General features: G+C 37.0%; 2 protein-coding genes across 2 annotated transcripts; both read left to right on the top strand.

Annotated features, from left to right (window-relative positions):
- Positions 1–714: 714 nt before the first annotated feature.
- Positions 715–1,512, top strand: LOC126706776 (stress-induced protein KIN2-like). The gene is made up of 3 exons (XM_050406328.1): positions 715–771; positions 1,077–1,145; positions 1,268–1,512. The coding sequence occupies exons 1-3, from the start codon at positions 715–717 to the stop codon at positions 1,340–1,342; spliced, it is 201 nt and encodes a 66-aa protein (XP_050262285.1). The 3' UTR covers positions 1,343–1,512.
- Positions 1,513–15,268: 13,756 nt separating this feature from the next.
- On the top strand, positions 15,269–15,954 carry LOC126706766 (stress-induced protein KIN2-like). Its single transcript, XM_050406317.1, has 3 exons — positions 15,269–15,371; positions 15,657–15,725; positions 15,830–15,954. Exons 1-3 carry the CDS (start codon positions 15,315–15,317, stop codon positions 15,902–15,904), a joined length of 201 nt encoding a protein of 66 aa, XP_050262274.1. The 5' UTR covers positions 15,269–15,314; the 3' UTR covers positions 15,905–15,954.
- The last annotated feature ends 735 nt before the right edge of the window (positions 15,955–16,689 follow it).

The raw sequence follows: 16,689 nt of genomic DNA, 5'->3' as shown, positions 1-16,689 counted from the left end.
GCAAACTAAGATCTATACATAAAATTTGGACAAGAAATATTTGCACAAATGTGTGATTGATAATGAGTATTTTTGCTTACTACTTGATAGAGCAAGAATATGCATAGCGTGCGTACTTATGAATTTTTAGGGGCTCATTTTATTATTATTTGTATAAATCTGGACATGAAATATTTGCACAAATGTGTGATTGATAATGAGTATTTTTGCTTACTACCTGATAGAGCAAGAATATGCATAGCGTGCGTACCTATGAATTTTTTAGGGGCTCATTTTATTATTATTTATTTTTATCACATCATATGACTCAACAAATGCGAAGTTTAAATGTATTTCTCAATAATTGACAAATTTTACCACAAGTGAACTATATCACTAGGACAGTCTAGACTCTAGAGTAGCAAATTCATTGCAAGTAGTGTCAAGGCCAACTTCATATATATCCCTCTAAAATCGTAACCAACTTTGAATTGAATGATTAGTGTGCGTATCATCAAAAGAAGCACCTGGTCCTAAGGCCAAATCAAAATGCCAAACTTCCATCATATGATGACACATGTGAGAGCATATTTGAGAAAACATAAACGTGTCAATTAGTGGATTGGTCTGAAAATCCTATAAATTTTGCCTCACATTTGTTTGTAGAATCACCCAAGTTGAATTTTAGAGCCTGAATAACATTGCGAGTGTTTGTGTTCCAAGCAGAGACTGAAGATGGACAAATCCCAGAATGCAAGTTACCAAGCTGGCGAGGCCAAGGGCCAAACTCAGGTGAGTTTCTATCCATCCTATTTACATCTATTAGCATAGTAGCATACATCTAGTAAGCACAGATACTCTAGTTTAGCTCATATATTTGTATCCGGTACCGGATATCTCTGGGATACTCCTGTATGCGTACCCTGATTTTTTATTTTTAGTGCCAATATGTTCAAGATACGCCTATGATACGGTTCTTCTTAGGGAAACTGCATCTAAAAGGATTACATAGGCATGGATGGATGTTCCATGCATGAACACCATGCACGTTGACATTTTAAATGTTGATTATAATGTGTTCTTCTTTTTTGGTTTAGGAAAAAGCAGGCAACATCGCGGACAAGGCGAGCAATGCTGCTCAATCTGCCAAGGAATCATGCCAAGAGGTTCAACTAAGTTTTTACTAAGTTAGAAAATTACATACAAACATAACAAAATACTTCGATCTCAAGTAATACTGCCCTACATCATTGTTAATTGCTTACATATGGAGTTCTATATATTGCAGGCTGGCCAGCAGATGAAGGATAAGGCACAAGGGGCTTGTGATGCAGTTAAGGATAAAGTTGGAGCAAACAAATGAAAATCATATTGGACCTCATCGTTCGAGCAAGCCCTCCCAAATAAATTTTGTACTTATTAGATTTTAATTTATGAATTTTGTTTTCTTCTACTTTGTACTCTCTTTTGATCTTGCTTTCGTTGAGTTGGTCGAATTTGTCAATTGAATTAACAAGGGAACTCCTTTATTGAGTTTTTATCCATGCATTCGTATTAGATCATGCACAAGGTTTCATTATATCTATGTTTACAATTCAAAATACTTCTCTATTGCAATCGAAAATGGACTTGTTAAACAATGCAATCCAATTAAAGCAGATCATTCAATACAGATGAGCAAAAAGTGTACTGGTTTTATGTAGCCGCAGGCATTTCGTGTCCAACTATTGTTAGGCAGATTCTAAATTACAATTAATTTTGACTATACAAAAAAAAGAAAAAAAGAAAAAAAAAAAGGGGAAATTACAGATTACCCATCACCTGTGGTTTAGCCCGAATTTAACTTACTGACCCGTGATTTAAAATTTAACATTTTACCCACATGTGATTAACATCGTTAGTCTGTCGTTACCTACCCCATTACTTATACCATTGCAAACACAAAAATACAACAAAATTAGAAAATACGAGATCAAAAAGTGATTTTTGTAAAAATATTTGAAGGCTTTAAGAGCTTCAATGAGAACACTAACACAAGATTAAAAATGGTTTATATTTACAGCTCTACTCAAACAAATTTTTCTCTCTCTATGCTTGTTGAAACCCCTAAGCAACAAGCCACCCTTTCTTGGATCGAAAAGCCATTAGATTGAAAATTGCTGATAATCAAGGGCAACGGACAAGTGCCTACCTTTCTTCTGCACGTTGAAGAAATCTTTTGAGTCGATGGTCGAGTGTTAGCAGGCATTCGAGGATCTAAAGGCTTACCTCTCTTCCCCGCCATTACTAAGTCCCTCAAAATCGGAGAATAATTGTTCCTTTACTTGGTTGTATCCCCGGCCATTGTCAGTGCAGCCTTGATCAGAGAAGAAGACTAGGTGCAAAATCCCGCGTACATCACCAGCCGGGCACTTTGTGGCTCAGAGGAGAGGTACTCGCCGATGGAGAAACTTGCCTTCTCTTTGGTTACAGTAGCTCGCTAGCTCAAGCCATATTTCCAAGCCCACAAGGTAATCGTTCTGAATGACAAGCCCTTACGGCGAGCAATGAGCTATCCTGAAGCCGTAAGATGAATGGCACTATGGGCCATAGAGTTGAGTGAATTTGACATACAGTACCACATGCGTACTGCCATTAATGGGCAAGTGGTCGCCGAATTCATTATGGATTTCACTAACGTGGAAGGCCAGGGGGCAGAAGAGTATCCTCAGTGGAGTATACTCACGGACAGAACTTCTAACAGACATGTTGGTGGAGTGGGCATTCTACTCATTCTCCAGAAGGGGACGAGATTGAATGCATAATTCATTTCAACTTCCCTACAACCAATAACGAAGCAAAGTACGAAGCTCTAGTTGCAGGACTAGATCTCGCTAAAGCAGCAGGAGCTGCGGGAGTGGTTATTCATTGCGATTCCCAAATCTTCACAAACCAAGTAAAGGTGATTACGAATGCAAGGGCGAGAGGATGAAGAAGTACCTGGATCAAGTAAAGAGAAGGGTGGACAATCTACAAGCTAAGATTGTTTAAATCCCCAGAGTAGAGAACAAGCAAGCCGACCGTCTTGCAAAGGCCACATTAGCAGAACACATGATCACCCGCAACAAGGTACTTTCCTTCGTCCAGCTTTTGCCATTAATAGATCCCATCCATGTGCAGGAGATAGGTTTTGAAAGCAATTGGGCGACACCATTAGTCTCCTACTTGAAAAACGGCACACTACCAGACGGTAAGGAAGCCGCAAGGAAGCTGAAGGTCAAAGAGGCACGATTCATCTTGATAAGTGACATCTTGTACAAGAGAGGCTTCTCCCACCGGTACCAAAGGTGTTTAAGCCCCAAAGAAGCGGATTATGTCATGAGAGAAGTACACGAATGGATCTGCGGGAACCACTCAGGGTCGCAGTCGTTGGTACATAAATTGATTCGAGTTGGATACTACTGGCCTACTATGTAGAAGGATGCCCAGACTTATGTCAAAGCCTGCGACAAATGCCAAAGATTCAGTAACGTCATCAGACAACTGACGGAAGAACTCACCCCAATGGTAGCCTCGTGGCCATTTGCTCAATGGGGACTAGATATCATGAGACCATTCTCGATAGTGTTGCGACAACTAAAGTTCCTTATAGTCGGCATAGACTATTTCACCAAATGGGTAGAAGCTAAAGCCTTGGCCACCAAAACAAAAAAGAACGCGACAGGCTTCGTTTGGAAAAAAATCATCTGTAGGTATGGGATCCTTAGTCTTGGTCTCAGACAACGGGAAACAATTCGACAACGACTCCTTTAGGAATTTTTGCTCCTAGTTAGGAATCAAGAACCTTTACTCCTCCCCCGCCCACCCTCAAGCCAATGGGCAGGTTGAGGTCACAAATCGAACCTTGCTTAAAATCATCAAGACTTGACTCGAGGGGGCAAAGGGTGTATGGCCAGAAGAGCTGCTAAACATACTATGGGTGTATAGAACAACGGCCAGAACACCTACAGGGGAGACATCATTTCGATATGGAAGCGAGGCAGTCATCCCAGCAGAGGTCGGACTCACGAGCTACAGGATGGGTAATCATGATGGAAAAAAGAACGATGAGGCTATACGTCTACAGCTTGATTTATTAGATGAAGTCAGGGCGATAATTGAACAAAGACTCGCACGATACTAGGATCTCATGGCCAAGCACTACAACTCCCGAGTCAGACATAGGGACTTCAAGGTTAGAGACCTCGTCTTGAGGAAGGTAATGGGCGCCGCTAGAGACCCTACCCAGGGAAAGCTTGGCCCTAACTGGGAGGGACCCTATAGAATCACGTCATGGTAGAGGAAAGACACCTATCACTTGGAGACGCTAGATGGACAGAAGTTGCACCACCCATGGAATGCTGAACATCTCCAGAAGTATTACTAGTAGAAGATAGCATGAAAAGCAACACTCCTCATTTTCCAATTTATTTTAGTTAATTTTTGCCATAGTACTTTTTAAGCCCAAAGGGCAAGTCTTTTTCTTTAAAGAATGATTTTTCTACATATACATTTATCACAATAAGAGGAGTTTATTCAGATATGAATGGTGTATTTATCTGCTTCTACATGTTTATTCTACGCATTTATTCATGATTAAGTTCATAAGTGGACGAGTTCATCCCATGAGGATGAGTTAATATTATTATTAAGTCCACAAGTGGACGGATCCATAATTAAGTCCAAGTGGACGAGTTCATCCCATAAGGATGAGTCAATATTATTAAGTCCACAAGTGGACAATAATTAAATCCATAAATGGACGAGTCCATCCCATGGGGATAAGTCGATATTATCAAATCCATAAGTGAACGCGTTCATGGTTAAGTCCAAGTGGACGAGTTCATCCCATGAGGATGAGTCAATATTGTTAAGTCCACAAGTGGAAAAATTCATAATTCAATCCACAAATGGATGAGTCCATCCCATGGGGATAAGTCAATATTATCAAGTCCATAAGTGGACGAGTTCATGGTTAAGTCCACAAGTGGATGAGTTCATTTTATGAGGACAAGCTAATATTATCAAGTCCACAAGTGGACAAATTCATAATTAAGTCCACAAATGGACGAGTTCATCCTATGGAACGAGTTCATTTTATAAGGATGAGTCAATATTGTCCAGTCCATAAGTGGACGGGTTCATGGTTAAGTCCACAAGTGGACAGGTTCATGGTTAAGTCTACAAGTGGATGCGGTTCATGATTAAGTCCATAAGTTGACGAGTTCATCCCATGAGGATGAGTCAATATTATTAAGTTCATAGATGGATGAGTTCGTGACTAAATCCACAAATGGATGAATTCATTACTAGGTCCACTAATGGACGAGTTTAGGATACCTTAAAACTAACATGTCCACAAAGACCAAGAATGGACGAATTCATCCCTTTGGGGTTTGTTAAAATTGTTAGCAGGACAAGGGTGTTTGTCACGGCTGACGGATTCATCCTAAGTCATCTTACATTTAAGCACAAAGAATGAGCAAAACATATATATACGTAAAGATCAACACATGCTTAAAAGCAACGGATGTAGAAAGCATACCATACATTAAATAAGGTCATTACCAAAAAAAAAAAAAAAAAGTGGGGGTTGTGGGGCAAAAAAAAAGGGCATTTAACATTGTCTGAAAGATAGACTAAATATACAATAATTCAAAAAAAAAAAATAGAAAACTAAGAGGCCGGGGCGTCCAGAGGGTTCTTGTCGTCTTTGTCTTGAACGTCCTGAGCTAAAGTCTCAACGTTTAGAGGCTCAGTGGACGGGACCAAAGGAGTGACGGGAGGATCCATAGTGGGTTGAGTAAGGATGATGCTATCATCTTTTGGATTAGATTCTGACTCTGTGGAGTCGCCAACTTCCTCCTAGATAGTGTCGCCAACAGGAGTTAACGACAAGGGGTTGTCCATAGGGACCTTGGATAAATCAAAGTGAGGGTAGATGGATTTGAACTGTTTAAGGCAATCCTCAAACCCATCACCATAGTAGACTATGGAAGAATCAATAAATAGTTGTGAAGCCTTGAATTCCTTCACGATGTCAGCCTTGGCCGTCTCCACCTGCCCGAGAAGGGCCGTCAACTCTTTTTCTACCGTCGCCTTAGCTTCTTGCTCCTTCTTCTTCTGACGACCCACCTTCTTCAGCTTCTCCCTTAGCTCATTCACCTCCGTATTAAGAGTACGAAGGGCTTCCTTGTACTGCTCTAGCTCGTCGGTCAAGGTCCCGTTGCGTTTGCAAAGACGAGCAATCACCCCTTCTTGGGCGACGCTCCTATCTTGCAGTGCTTTCATACGGACCAGTCCCTACAAAGCAAAACAACTGTCAGCCATATTGAGTAAGAAATAACTGAAGAAATAAAGAAAGAAAGAAAGAAAGAAAGAAAGAAACGTACTCGAGCAAGGTCAAAGAGGCCTGACGCCCCCAGCTCCTTTGTCAATTCCTCAGCACAAAGGTCCACGTCCTTCTCCTTGATGATTGACTCAACCATCTCAACGGCGTAGTCCTTGTGAGTTAGAAGACGACAGTCAAGTCCCTGGGATGTGGGGCCTGACATCGTCATTAATCCCTTGCCTGTGTCGTGGCTCAGCTTGAGAGGTGACGGCTTCTTCGGGAGTTTATCCCTGGGGGTGACAGTGACTTTCTTGGAAGGACGATTGTCCTTCTCGTCAGCCTTCCTCTTAGGCACCCCCTTTTCAACGGCCTTAGGGGTTGATGAGGACGCCCCTTCCTTCCCCTTCGCTTTTTGTTTCTCTTTGCTATGCGCAGCAGCTGCCTTCACCTGTGCTTTTTGTTTGGCTACCTCCATTTCTGCAAAGGACAAATGACGAGCATTAGACCAAGAGACGACAAAAAGAAAAAATGATGGAAGAAAATAAATTACTTACGCCGACGAGAATAAGTGTTTAGTTCGTGAGCTAGGCGTCGGTTCTGGACCTCCACAATATGCGTGTAGCGTGTCGAGGGTGATCAAGTCCCTACACTTCCGTTGCTCAAATGGAATTTCAAGGACCCGACGGATGAAGGCCTCTTACTCATCAGTTATATTTGGATAAACACTAGCTGAAATAGGAAAATGACGCCAAAAACACTTAACAAATAAATGGGAAAAGTTAAAGTAAAAATTGATGGTGCTAAACCTAAATCCTTGACAATACCCCAAGTATTGTCAAAACCATATGGCATTGTAACCCACTCTTCTGGACGATATATCCAATCCGTCCCCTGAACGAAGAAGTATCTGCCTTTCCAGTTCCTGTTTGAGTTAGGCATGTCTGACATGAGCCTTAAACTTTTCTTCCGTGCAGCAAAGTGGTATATTCCTTGGGACGAGACGATGTGTTGAGGTCTATAGCAGTAAAAAAAATCGTCCAACGAAAGCTGACGTTTCCCACCACTCAAACGACCCTACAAAATCTCAGCCGCTATAAAGATCTTCCAAGCATTTGGAGCAATCTGGCTGACGGATAATCCAAGAAAATTAGCCAACTGACGGTGCAACGCTGTTAGTGGCAACCTTAGTCCCGCCGCAAACATAGCGTCGTACATGTTGACATTCGCAGTTTTCCTTGAGTAGCACTTCTCGAATTTCCCAGGGAGACGGATCAGGATATGGTCAGGGATCTGGTAACGATCCCTCAAATTCTTAAATATATTGCCTGTTATCGTCGGCAAGAAATCATTGACGGTCCACATTTTAGGAAGGATAAACTGACGGGCATGCCCATTCCTAAGGCTTCCTGAACTTCTAGCTTCAAGGGTTCTCTTGTCAACATCACCCTCATCCCTGTCATCCTCTTCTCCATCATCACCTTCAACCTCTCCCTCATTTATCTCCTCTTCCTCACCTCCTTTTCCAACACAACTCTCCACTTCCTCGTCAAGAAAATTGGCTGACGTTTCCTTCTCTGACGACCAGGAAAGGCCCTCTTCGGGGTCATTACCTGTCTGGAAGACCTTGTCGTAGCCCACTTCCTCACGGACTAACGACTGCTTACTCGTCGCTTCTCTAGACATCTATTTACTTACAAGCGACGGAGGTATTCTAAGTATCTAAGTTGACGGCCTCTCTAAAAGAGGTAAACTATCAACTAGAAAAACAAAAAAAAATGGAAGATAGAATGAAGGAAAGGAAAAGGTGACTTACCAAGTAGATGGTTCGTTGAAAGGTGACAGTCTTAACAAAAGAACGAAGGCAACGAAGTTAGTGAGATGACGGGAGCGAAGTTCTCAGAATAGCAAGCTCTCTCTCTGAAGTTCAACGATGATGAAATGGGAGAAAATGAGGAAGGAACTGAGATATATATAGGATGAAAAGTGCACAGAAGACGAAGCGACACCCTCATCCAGAAATAGAGCCAATCCATTTAAGCCACGTGTCCAAGCAATTAATAAAGGTTGCTCGAGGAATCACCAATAAATGCCCTCTCTTTTTTTCAATAAACAAAATAATAATAAATAGTAAAAAGGAAAGAGCTACGAATTGAACTCCATAACCCGTTGGCTAAAGCCGACGGGGCTATGGAGTAGGCGGCAGATGATAAGGGTAATTCTTTGGTTTTGATAAAGTCATCCATATTAGGTGGAAGCGACGATCCTAATGAACTCGTCAGCGTCACTTGCACGTTCATAGCCTAACAATAGAATGAAAGTCGACGGTTCCACCTTAAAGTTGACAACTACACCCTAAAGACAACAAACATTTGAATGAGACGACTAGAATATATTGACGGGATATGAAGTTGATGGGGGGAAGTTGAAGAGGATAAGCGAACCTTTTGACGAGGCTGACATGACTTGACTTTCACGCATAAGCATATAAGGAAATATCTTGTGCCTCACACTTAACCCTAATCAAGAGAATCCTATAAGGAAAAGATTCCATAAGAGATGCAAATTGAAAAAGATCTCTCCCACAAGGAAAGATCTTCTAAGCAACGAATCTCAACCCCATGCTACTATAAAAACCCCCAAGACCCTCACAGATCAAGGTACGCATAATTCCCCCAATTCTAGCACTCTAGAGTGGTGAAAGTTCTCTAACTTAATCTTCGTAGGGTTTTTGGCTGGTACCACACCGGTACTTTCCTAGGGTTTTCTTTGTCTTTATTTTGCAGGTGTTGTTTTGAGCACGTGAGCACTATGTGACTTACTGACGATTTTCGGCATCATCATACACTATTCTAACTGTATGATTATAATCTAATCTCTATCGTTGCGATACTTCCCAAACAAAACAATGCTTTGGGAACTAAATACTCATATATTTAGTTTTATGGTTGATTTTTTGTGATAATTTCCAAATTCAGTTTTTATTCTTTGCATTTCGCTTTATTAAAAATTAAATAAAAAAATGGAATTATTAATTGCAATGTACAGATGTTCTTGCCGGGGAATGGCTCTTGGAACCGCCCTCATGGCTCATGCTCCCCAGATATGTACTGTACGTGTAACTTGCTTCACAGTCAAGCACTTTTCAATTTGCCTATTAAATAGCAAATAAGAATATATATTCTGATCATTAGTAGTTCACTGACTAATTATGGTATACCAATGTGATACACATTGTCATTGGTACTAAGATTTTTCGTACATCTGCGAATTCAATAAACATGTAATGTAAGTGGCCACTTACATTACATGTTTTGATTAAGGATAGAAAATACCGCTTGATAATTAGCCACATTGGTAAGGAATATGTGAGCCATCGTGTATATATATATTGGCATGCTGAAAAAAAAAATTAAAAAAAAAAAGACTCACGATAGATTAAGAAAAAGAGAGAAAGAGAGAGATTAAAGTTGATTTCACATGTGCCTGAGATTTTCTTTCTATCTTATTCTTTTGTTATGTTTAGAATTGATTTTCTTTTGAGTATTTGAGTTAATCTCCATATTTATATTAACATTGTTTTCGTGGGTTTGGTTTTTGGGTTGAAATTTCTACATTATTTTATTTTATTTATTTATTGTACATGGCAGATAAAACATCTCTATTTTTTTGGAGAAAAATCAAAGCTGCAACCAATGTCTTCCGGCTTAAGGAATGATAAATTTTTATTTGGTATGCTATATATAAATTTGTTACCCAATTTTTTTGCAAATTCGGATTGATTTTATTTAGAAATATAATTTATTTAATTTTATTTCAGTGGGTTAGCTTATTTGTATGAATAAAAAGTAGTCTTTTGCACAATTATAGGTGTTGACCTCATAATAATAATATCATTTGTGAATGGAGATGGTAAAATACATAAGATTTCAGGAACCTAGGCTCTCTCTATATATAAAGAGAACGCCCATGACTATAATTAAAGGGCTTGAAGATATTATTTGAATAAAGGCTGGAAATTATCTTCTTTTCCAAGGTTTGTAATCTTGTATGTATTGATATTTGAATTGGAGACTAATAGCCAATGCACATTGTACTTTTGATGATGAGGTTTATTTTCACTTGTAAAACTTATTTTGAAATGGAATTTTTGTGTATTAACAAATAATAGTTGTTTCAGTTTCCACTTTTATTTTCTAATTGACAATATTAGAGTATTCTCAGATTGAGAACCTGTATATTTCTCTTTTTATTGGTGTGATTGGTGATGTTGGGTGAAAACTATACAGCAATATCAATCATATGCTATTTTACTCAAACCGAAAAGTCAATCATATGCTATTTTACAGCAATGCATGCGCCCTGCCATACCATCACATCACTTTTTAGTTTTCACAATTCTCAAAACCAGCAAAGCTATTGCTACAGGCTGTTGTGCATAACTTTTTTAATGCTTTGAAGTTTGACATCCAAATAGCATGTACATATCACCATAATACCATATAACTTTATGCCACTGCCACCATCTTCTTTTGATTAGGTTTTTATTTTTTATAACACATATGCGAAGATATATATATATATATATACCACTGCCACCATCTTCTTTTGATTAGGTTTTTATTTTTTATAACACATATGCGAAGATATATATATATATATATATATATATATATATATATATAATTTTTTTTTTCTTTTTAAATCGGTTAATACCGCCACCTTTAAAAACTTTATTACAGTACAAACACATCAATTGCCCTCTTCCATTTGTGTCTAACTCTAAAGGCTTGCAATGACCCCAAGCTGGATTAGTCTTTCCTCTAGCAACGTTTTTCGGAGGAGATGAATTTGGTGTAAAATTTTCATACGTGTTATAAAATTCTCCACCATCATCTAGGGAACTGAATTTCAAACCAGTTATTTGGGCATTCGTCAATTGATCTATACCTTTGTCGAGAATAGTGCTCTAGTGTTTTCCCAAATTTTGAGTAGCATCACTAGCTACTGCCTTTTTGTATCATATCACATTCATTATCTATTATATTATTACCATCCTTGCCAGCATCATCATTAAAATCAACTAACATAGTTTTCCCTTTGTTCTTTGTATTATGTGGACCAATATATTATTTTTAAAAAAAGATATAAACTTCTCCATAAAAAAAGAAATAAAGGGTAACTCAAACCATAGCAGTAAGTAATGCTAATAATTATTATCAAGCATTAAAAATATTAATACATAACCATCCGCTTTCATTGATTATGTATAAGTTTTGTATAACTTCAAGCACTTCACTTACACTATAGAAATCATGAATAAGCAATTTGAATCTTTCTCACTCATAAATCATGGACAATGAATTTTACATAAGGATTTAGAAAGAAACAAAGCTTCTTACTTAAGTTAATATTTAATGATGATGAATCCAATAATGTACTTCAAGGTGATACTCATAACAAGCCCATAAAAAAATGATAACTTAGGTACAATGTGTACCTATATGACTATTATAAATTAAAATTCTTTATCTTCAACCCCATCCCACTAAAAATAAATAAATAACACTATTTTTACTACAAAACAAATTTACTTATTTATAATTTAGGAATAAAATTTATGAATTTGCATTACATAATGAAACGCTTCACAAAGAGGGGATCGATAAAATCATTAACCAACACCGCAACATAGATAATCATAGAAGTTTCATAGTTTAAGTATATACAATTACTTATTCTCTCACATGCTAGGAACCAAAAGGAATAATAGAAGAATTGCTGTGTTGTGTTCCTAGCAACCCTGCGATGCCAAAAGGAAACCAATAACAAAACAAAATTAAAAACAATTTATCAATAAAGGGACCAAACAGAAATAATAAAAAGCTAGATGGAAAAAAGAAGGAAAAGGATGAGACCTACTGAGATTCAGAGGCAAGAGATGGCAGAGACTGTGAACAAAGAGAAAGGCACACGGAGTGGGGAAATTGTGTCCTTTATAACCAACATCGAAGGAAAGAAGTTCTGGAGATAAGTTAAGGATTTTTTTTTTCTTTTTTTTTTTTTTTTTGGGATTGGGTTTGTGGGCTTTTCTGCGTATGGACCCTGCAAAAAAATAAAACTTCAAATTCAAAACAATAAAATTGTAATGGTTTAGGTCAGCGTTAAGATTCAAACCAGGTATAAGTTTGGCAAAAACATGTGTGTATTACCACCAAGTTAGTGCCACTAAGATGTTCTAAAATATATCTTAAAAAAATGTAGAAAAAAATAAATAATTAATCTTATGCATTAATGTTAATTAGAAAAAGATAAACATCAAGAAAGTAACCTCAATTATGTTATTTTAGAGGAAGATATGCCTTGAACATGATGGGAGCTATCAAGGGAAATACGTTGGAAGTTAATTGGTCTATTCAAAGGTTCATGGAAGAAACCAAGATAATTCTAGTTGATTTATTTATTTTTTTTTTTGTGGATTTTTTTTTTAGAAAGCATTTGGACACAACTTTGAAGTGGTCAACCATGATTAGTGGAGAAAAAATGATGAATTCATATGAAAGTAATTGTACATCACATATAGTCGACTACTTCATCAAATTATGGTAAAAGTAGTGGTCTTAGAAGAATCGTTATGTTTTTGTTTCAAACTCATAACTTATTAGCTAGTAGCCATATATGTAGCTTTATGTGAAACAAATTCCCTTACCAAAAGAACGAGAAGGTATGGACCTTGCTAGCTTTTGTTTGATTCATATTAATGACGTGATTATTCAAGGGGAAAAAACATTAAAAGAATCAAAGTTTGACCAACACCATCATTTTGATTCCTTTAAGGATATCACTTTATCATGTATAAGAATCCTTAGAGTTATAAAACAACTTCATCAAGAAATACGAGAGTTATTATGTCTAAATTACCTCTTCTCAAGTATTCATTCACAACATCATATTATTTATGATACTGATACATATATCATTCTCTATACTTTCGATGTTTCTCAATTTTTTAGTGTCCATTCCAATAAGAGCTTTCACACACACACACACACACACACACACACACACACACACACACACACACACACATGGAGAGAGAGAGAAGACAAGGCCATAAATTAGATGGCTTACTTTCAACTCCTAGTAAATTGGTCTTACTTACGCTATGGAATTATGGTGGGTTGCTATCAACTGCCCATGTGAATGAACAAAGTAGAGAGAGATGCAAATTGACCTTTTAACAACTATTTATGTTAAAATTGGACTTTCCAATATCTTCTAGGAACAAATACCTTCAGACTTGAGAACGAAGAGTTTGTAGAAACAAGATAAATGGATGAAAAGGAATTTATTGTGGTTTTGTATGTATATAGTAGTAGGTCAGTTTGCAACTCTCCATTAAGACTACGGATTTGGTAGATTTATTTACCAACTTGCACACAACACGCAAATTAAACTAATTTGGACTTACCTATATGTACTTGGAAAACAAATAGAATAACAAAAGAATTAGAAATAGAATAGCAAGAGGTGAGACTAGATGCAAAGATGTTATGGTGAAACGATAAACTAAGAAGAGAGAGAGAGAGAGAGAGAGAGAGAGAGAGAGAGAGAGAGAGAGAGAGAACCGTGTCTTTAAAGGGGATTGAAGGGTCTAAGGATTTTAGTGATTTAATAAATAAACAGAATTGTGTGCGATGGCTCTGGCCTCTAGCATTGGTACTTAACTGCTAAAGGGTTTTTTTTTTTTTTTTTTTTTTTTTTTTTTGTTTTTTTATATGTGCATCTCCTTTCTGGTAAGGGAAAAATTATTTTGTTTAAAATTTTTTAAGGGCTGGGTTGTTTGTTTTTGGTAAAATTATTTAATTGAGCTTAATTGTTTTTAGTTTTACTATTGGTAATTATTGTTGTTGGGCTAATTTTTTTGGTATGAAATATTTTGTTTTAAATTTCAGATCTATAAATTTTTTTTATATCTTTTAAAAGGAGGAGAATGCAAGAGTTACAATTTTGTTTTTTACAAATTGCAATTGTGGCGAGTGGCTATTAGTAAGTAACAAAGTTATGTAAGTGGTGAGCCCAAATGCAAACCAATAAGAATTTACTACATTAGAGGTTTTGTAAAATTGAAGTAGAAAAGTTTGTGGCTATAGGAAATAATTCACATCTCATTATAAGACTTTTAATCAATTTCGATTTTACCTGCATTAAATTAATACAACGTAGTTATTAAAGGGTGCAAATCAATCAAGCCCATGGATTGGGCCTGAGCCCATCTGGCCTAAGACTGGGTCAATGTAGTATGTAAGACTCTATTTTGGCCCAATTTATAAGGACAATCTGACACGGAAAGTGGAGGTAACATTTAAGATTACTATTAATCTTTCATGTGATGCCAGTTGATGAGGGGGTCCTTTACGTACCTATGGAGCGAACTAAGATCTGTACGTAAAATTTGGACATGAAATATTTGCACAAATGTGTGATTGATAATGAGTATTTTTGCTTACTACTTGATAGAGCAAGAATATGCATAGCGTATGTGCTTCTGAATTTTTTAGGGGCTCTTTTTATTATTATTTATTTTCATCACATCATATGACTCAAAAAATGCGAAGTTTATACGTATTTCTCAAGTGAACCATATCACTAGGACAGTCTAGACTCTAGAGTAGCAAATTCATTGCAAGTAGTGTCAAGGCCAAGTTCATATATATCCCTCTAAAATAGTAACAAACTTTGAATTAAATGATTAGTATGCGTATCATCAAAAGAAGCACCTGGTCATAAGGCCAAATTAAAATGCCAAACTTCTGTCATTTGATGACACATGTTGTGAGCATATTTGAGAAAACATAAACGTGTCAATTAGTGGATTGGTTTGAAAATCCTATAAAGTTCGCCCCACATTTGTTTGTAGAATCACCCAAGTTGAATTTCAGAGCCTGAATTACATTGTGAGTATTTGTGTTCCAAGCAGAAACTGAAGATGGACAAATCCCAGAATGCAAGTTACCAAGCTGGCGAGGCCAAGGGCCAAGCTCAGGTGAGTTTCTATCCATCCTATTTACATCTATTAGCATAGTAGCATACATCTAGTAAGCACAGATACTCCAATTTAGCTCATATATTTGTATCCGGATATCTCTGGGATACTCCAAGATATGCCTTAAGTGCCAATATGTCCAAGATATGCCTATGATACGGTTCTTCTTAGGCAAACTGCATCTAGAAGGATTTACGTAGGCATGGATGGATGTTTCATGCATGAACACTATGCACGTTGACATTTTAAATGTTGATTATAATGTGTTGTTCTTATTTGGTTTAGGAAAAGGCGGGCAACATGGCGGACAAGGCGAGCAATGCTGCTCAATCTGCCAAGGAATCATGCCAAGAGGTTCAACAAAGTTTTTACTAAGTTAGAAAATTACATACAAACATAACAAAATACTTCGATCTCAAGTAATTAATTGCTTACATATGGAGTTCTATATATTGCAGGCTGGCCAGCAGATGAAGGATAAGGCACAAGGGGCTTGTGATACAGTTAAGGATAAAGTTGGAGCAAACAAATGAAAATCATATTGGACCTCATCGTTCGAGCAAGCCCTCCCAAATAAATTTTGTACTTATCAAATTTTAATATATGAATTTTGTTTTCTTCTACTTTGTACTCTCTTTTGATCTTGCTTTCGTTGAGTTGGTCGAATTTGTCAGTTGAATTAACAAGGGAACTCCTTTATTGAGTTTTTATCCATGCATTCGTATTAGATCATGCACAAGGTTTCATTATATCTATGTTTACAATTCAAAATACTTCTCTATTGCAATCGAAAATAGACTTGTTAAACAATGCAATCCAATTAAAGCAGATCATTCAATACAGATGAGCAAAAAGTCTACTGGTTTTATGTAGCCACAGGCATTTCGTGTCCAACTATTGTTAGGCAGATTCTAAATTACAATTAATTTTGACTATATATATAAAAAAGAAGAAAGTAAAATAATTTCAATGCCTCAATATTTTTTATAATTTTGGTTCAACATTACAATTCTTCCGTTAAACTTGGCATGCAATCAAAGACTCGTGAGTCTGATTGCTTAACAAAATTTTTGGAGCTTCCCACCATTCTTTTAAGAGCAAAACTTAGGTAGAGTACTTAAGTGCTGTTTCTTAGGTTTCCATTTTAAGATTTTACCATGTTGATTTTTTCTCATGGGATAGATGTGTATTTTTTAGTTAAATAGACACATGACTGAATTTTAAGAGGGGAACCTAAGGAGCAGTATCTAAAGTATTGTACCTAAGTTTTGTCATTTTTTTTTTAAATATTAAAAAATATATTTCACACTCCACACAT

Source organism: Quercus robur, chromosome 2 (genome assembly GCF_932294415.1).
Source record: "Quercus robur chromosome 2, dhQueRobu3.1, whole genome shotgun sequence".
Classification (NCBI taxonomy): Eukaryota; Viridiplantae; Streptophyta; class Magnoliopsida; order Fagales; family Fagaceae; genus Quercus; species Quercus robur.
The sequence above is the reverse complement of the archived record's forward strand: the minus strand, read 5'-3'. Positions and strand labels throughout refer to the sequence as shown.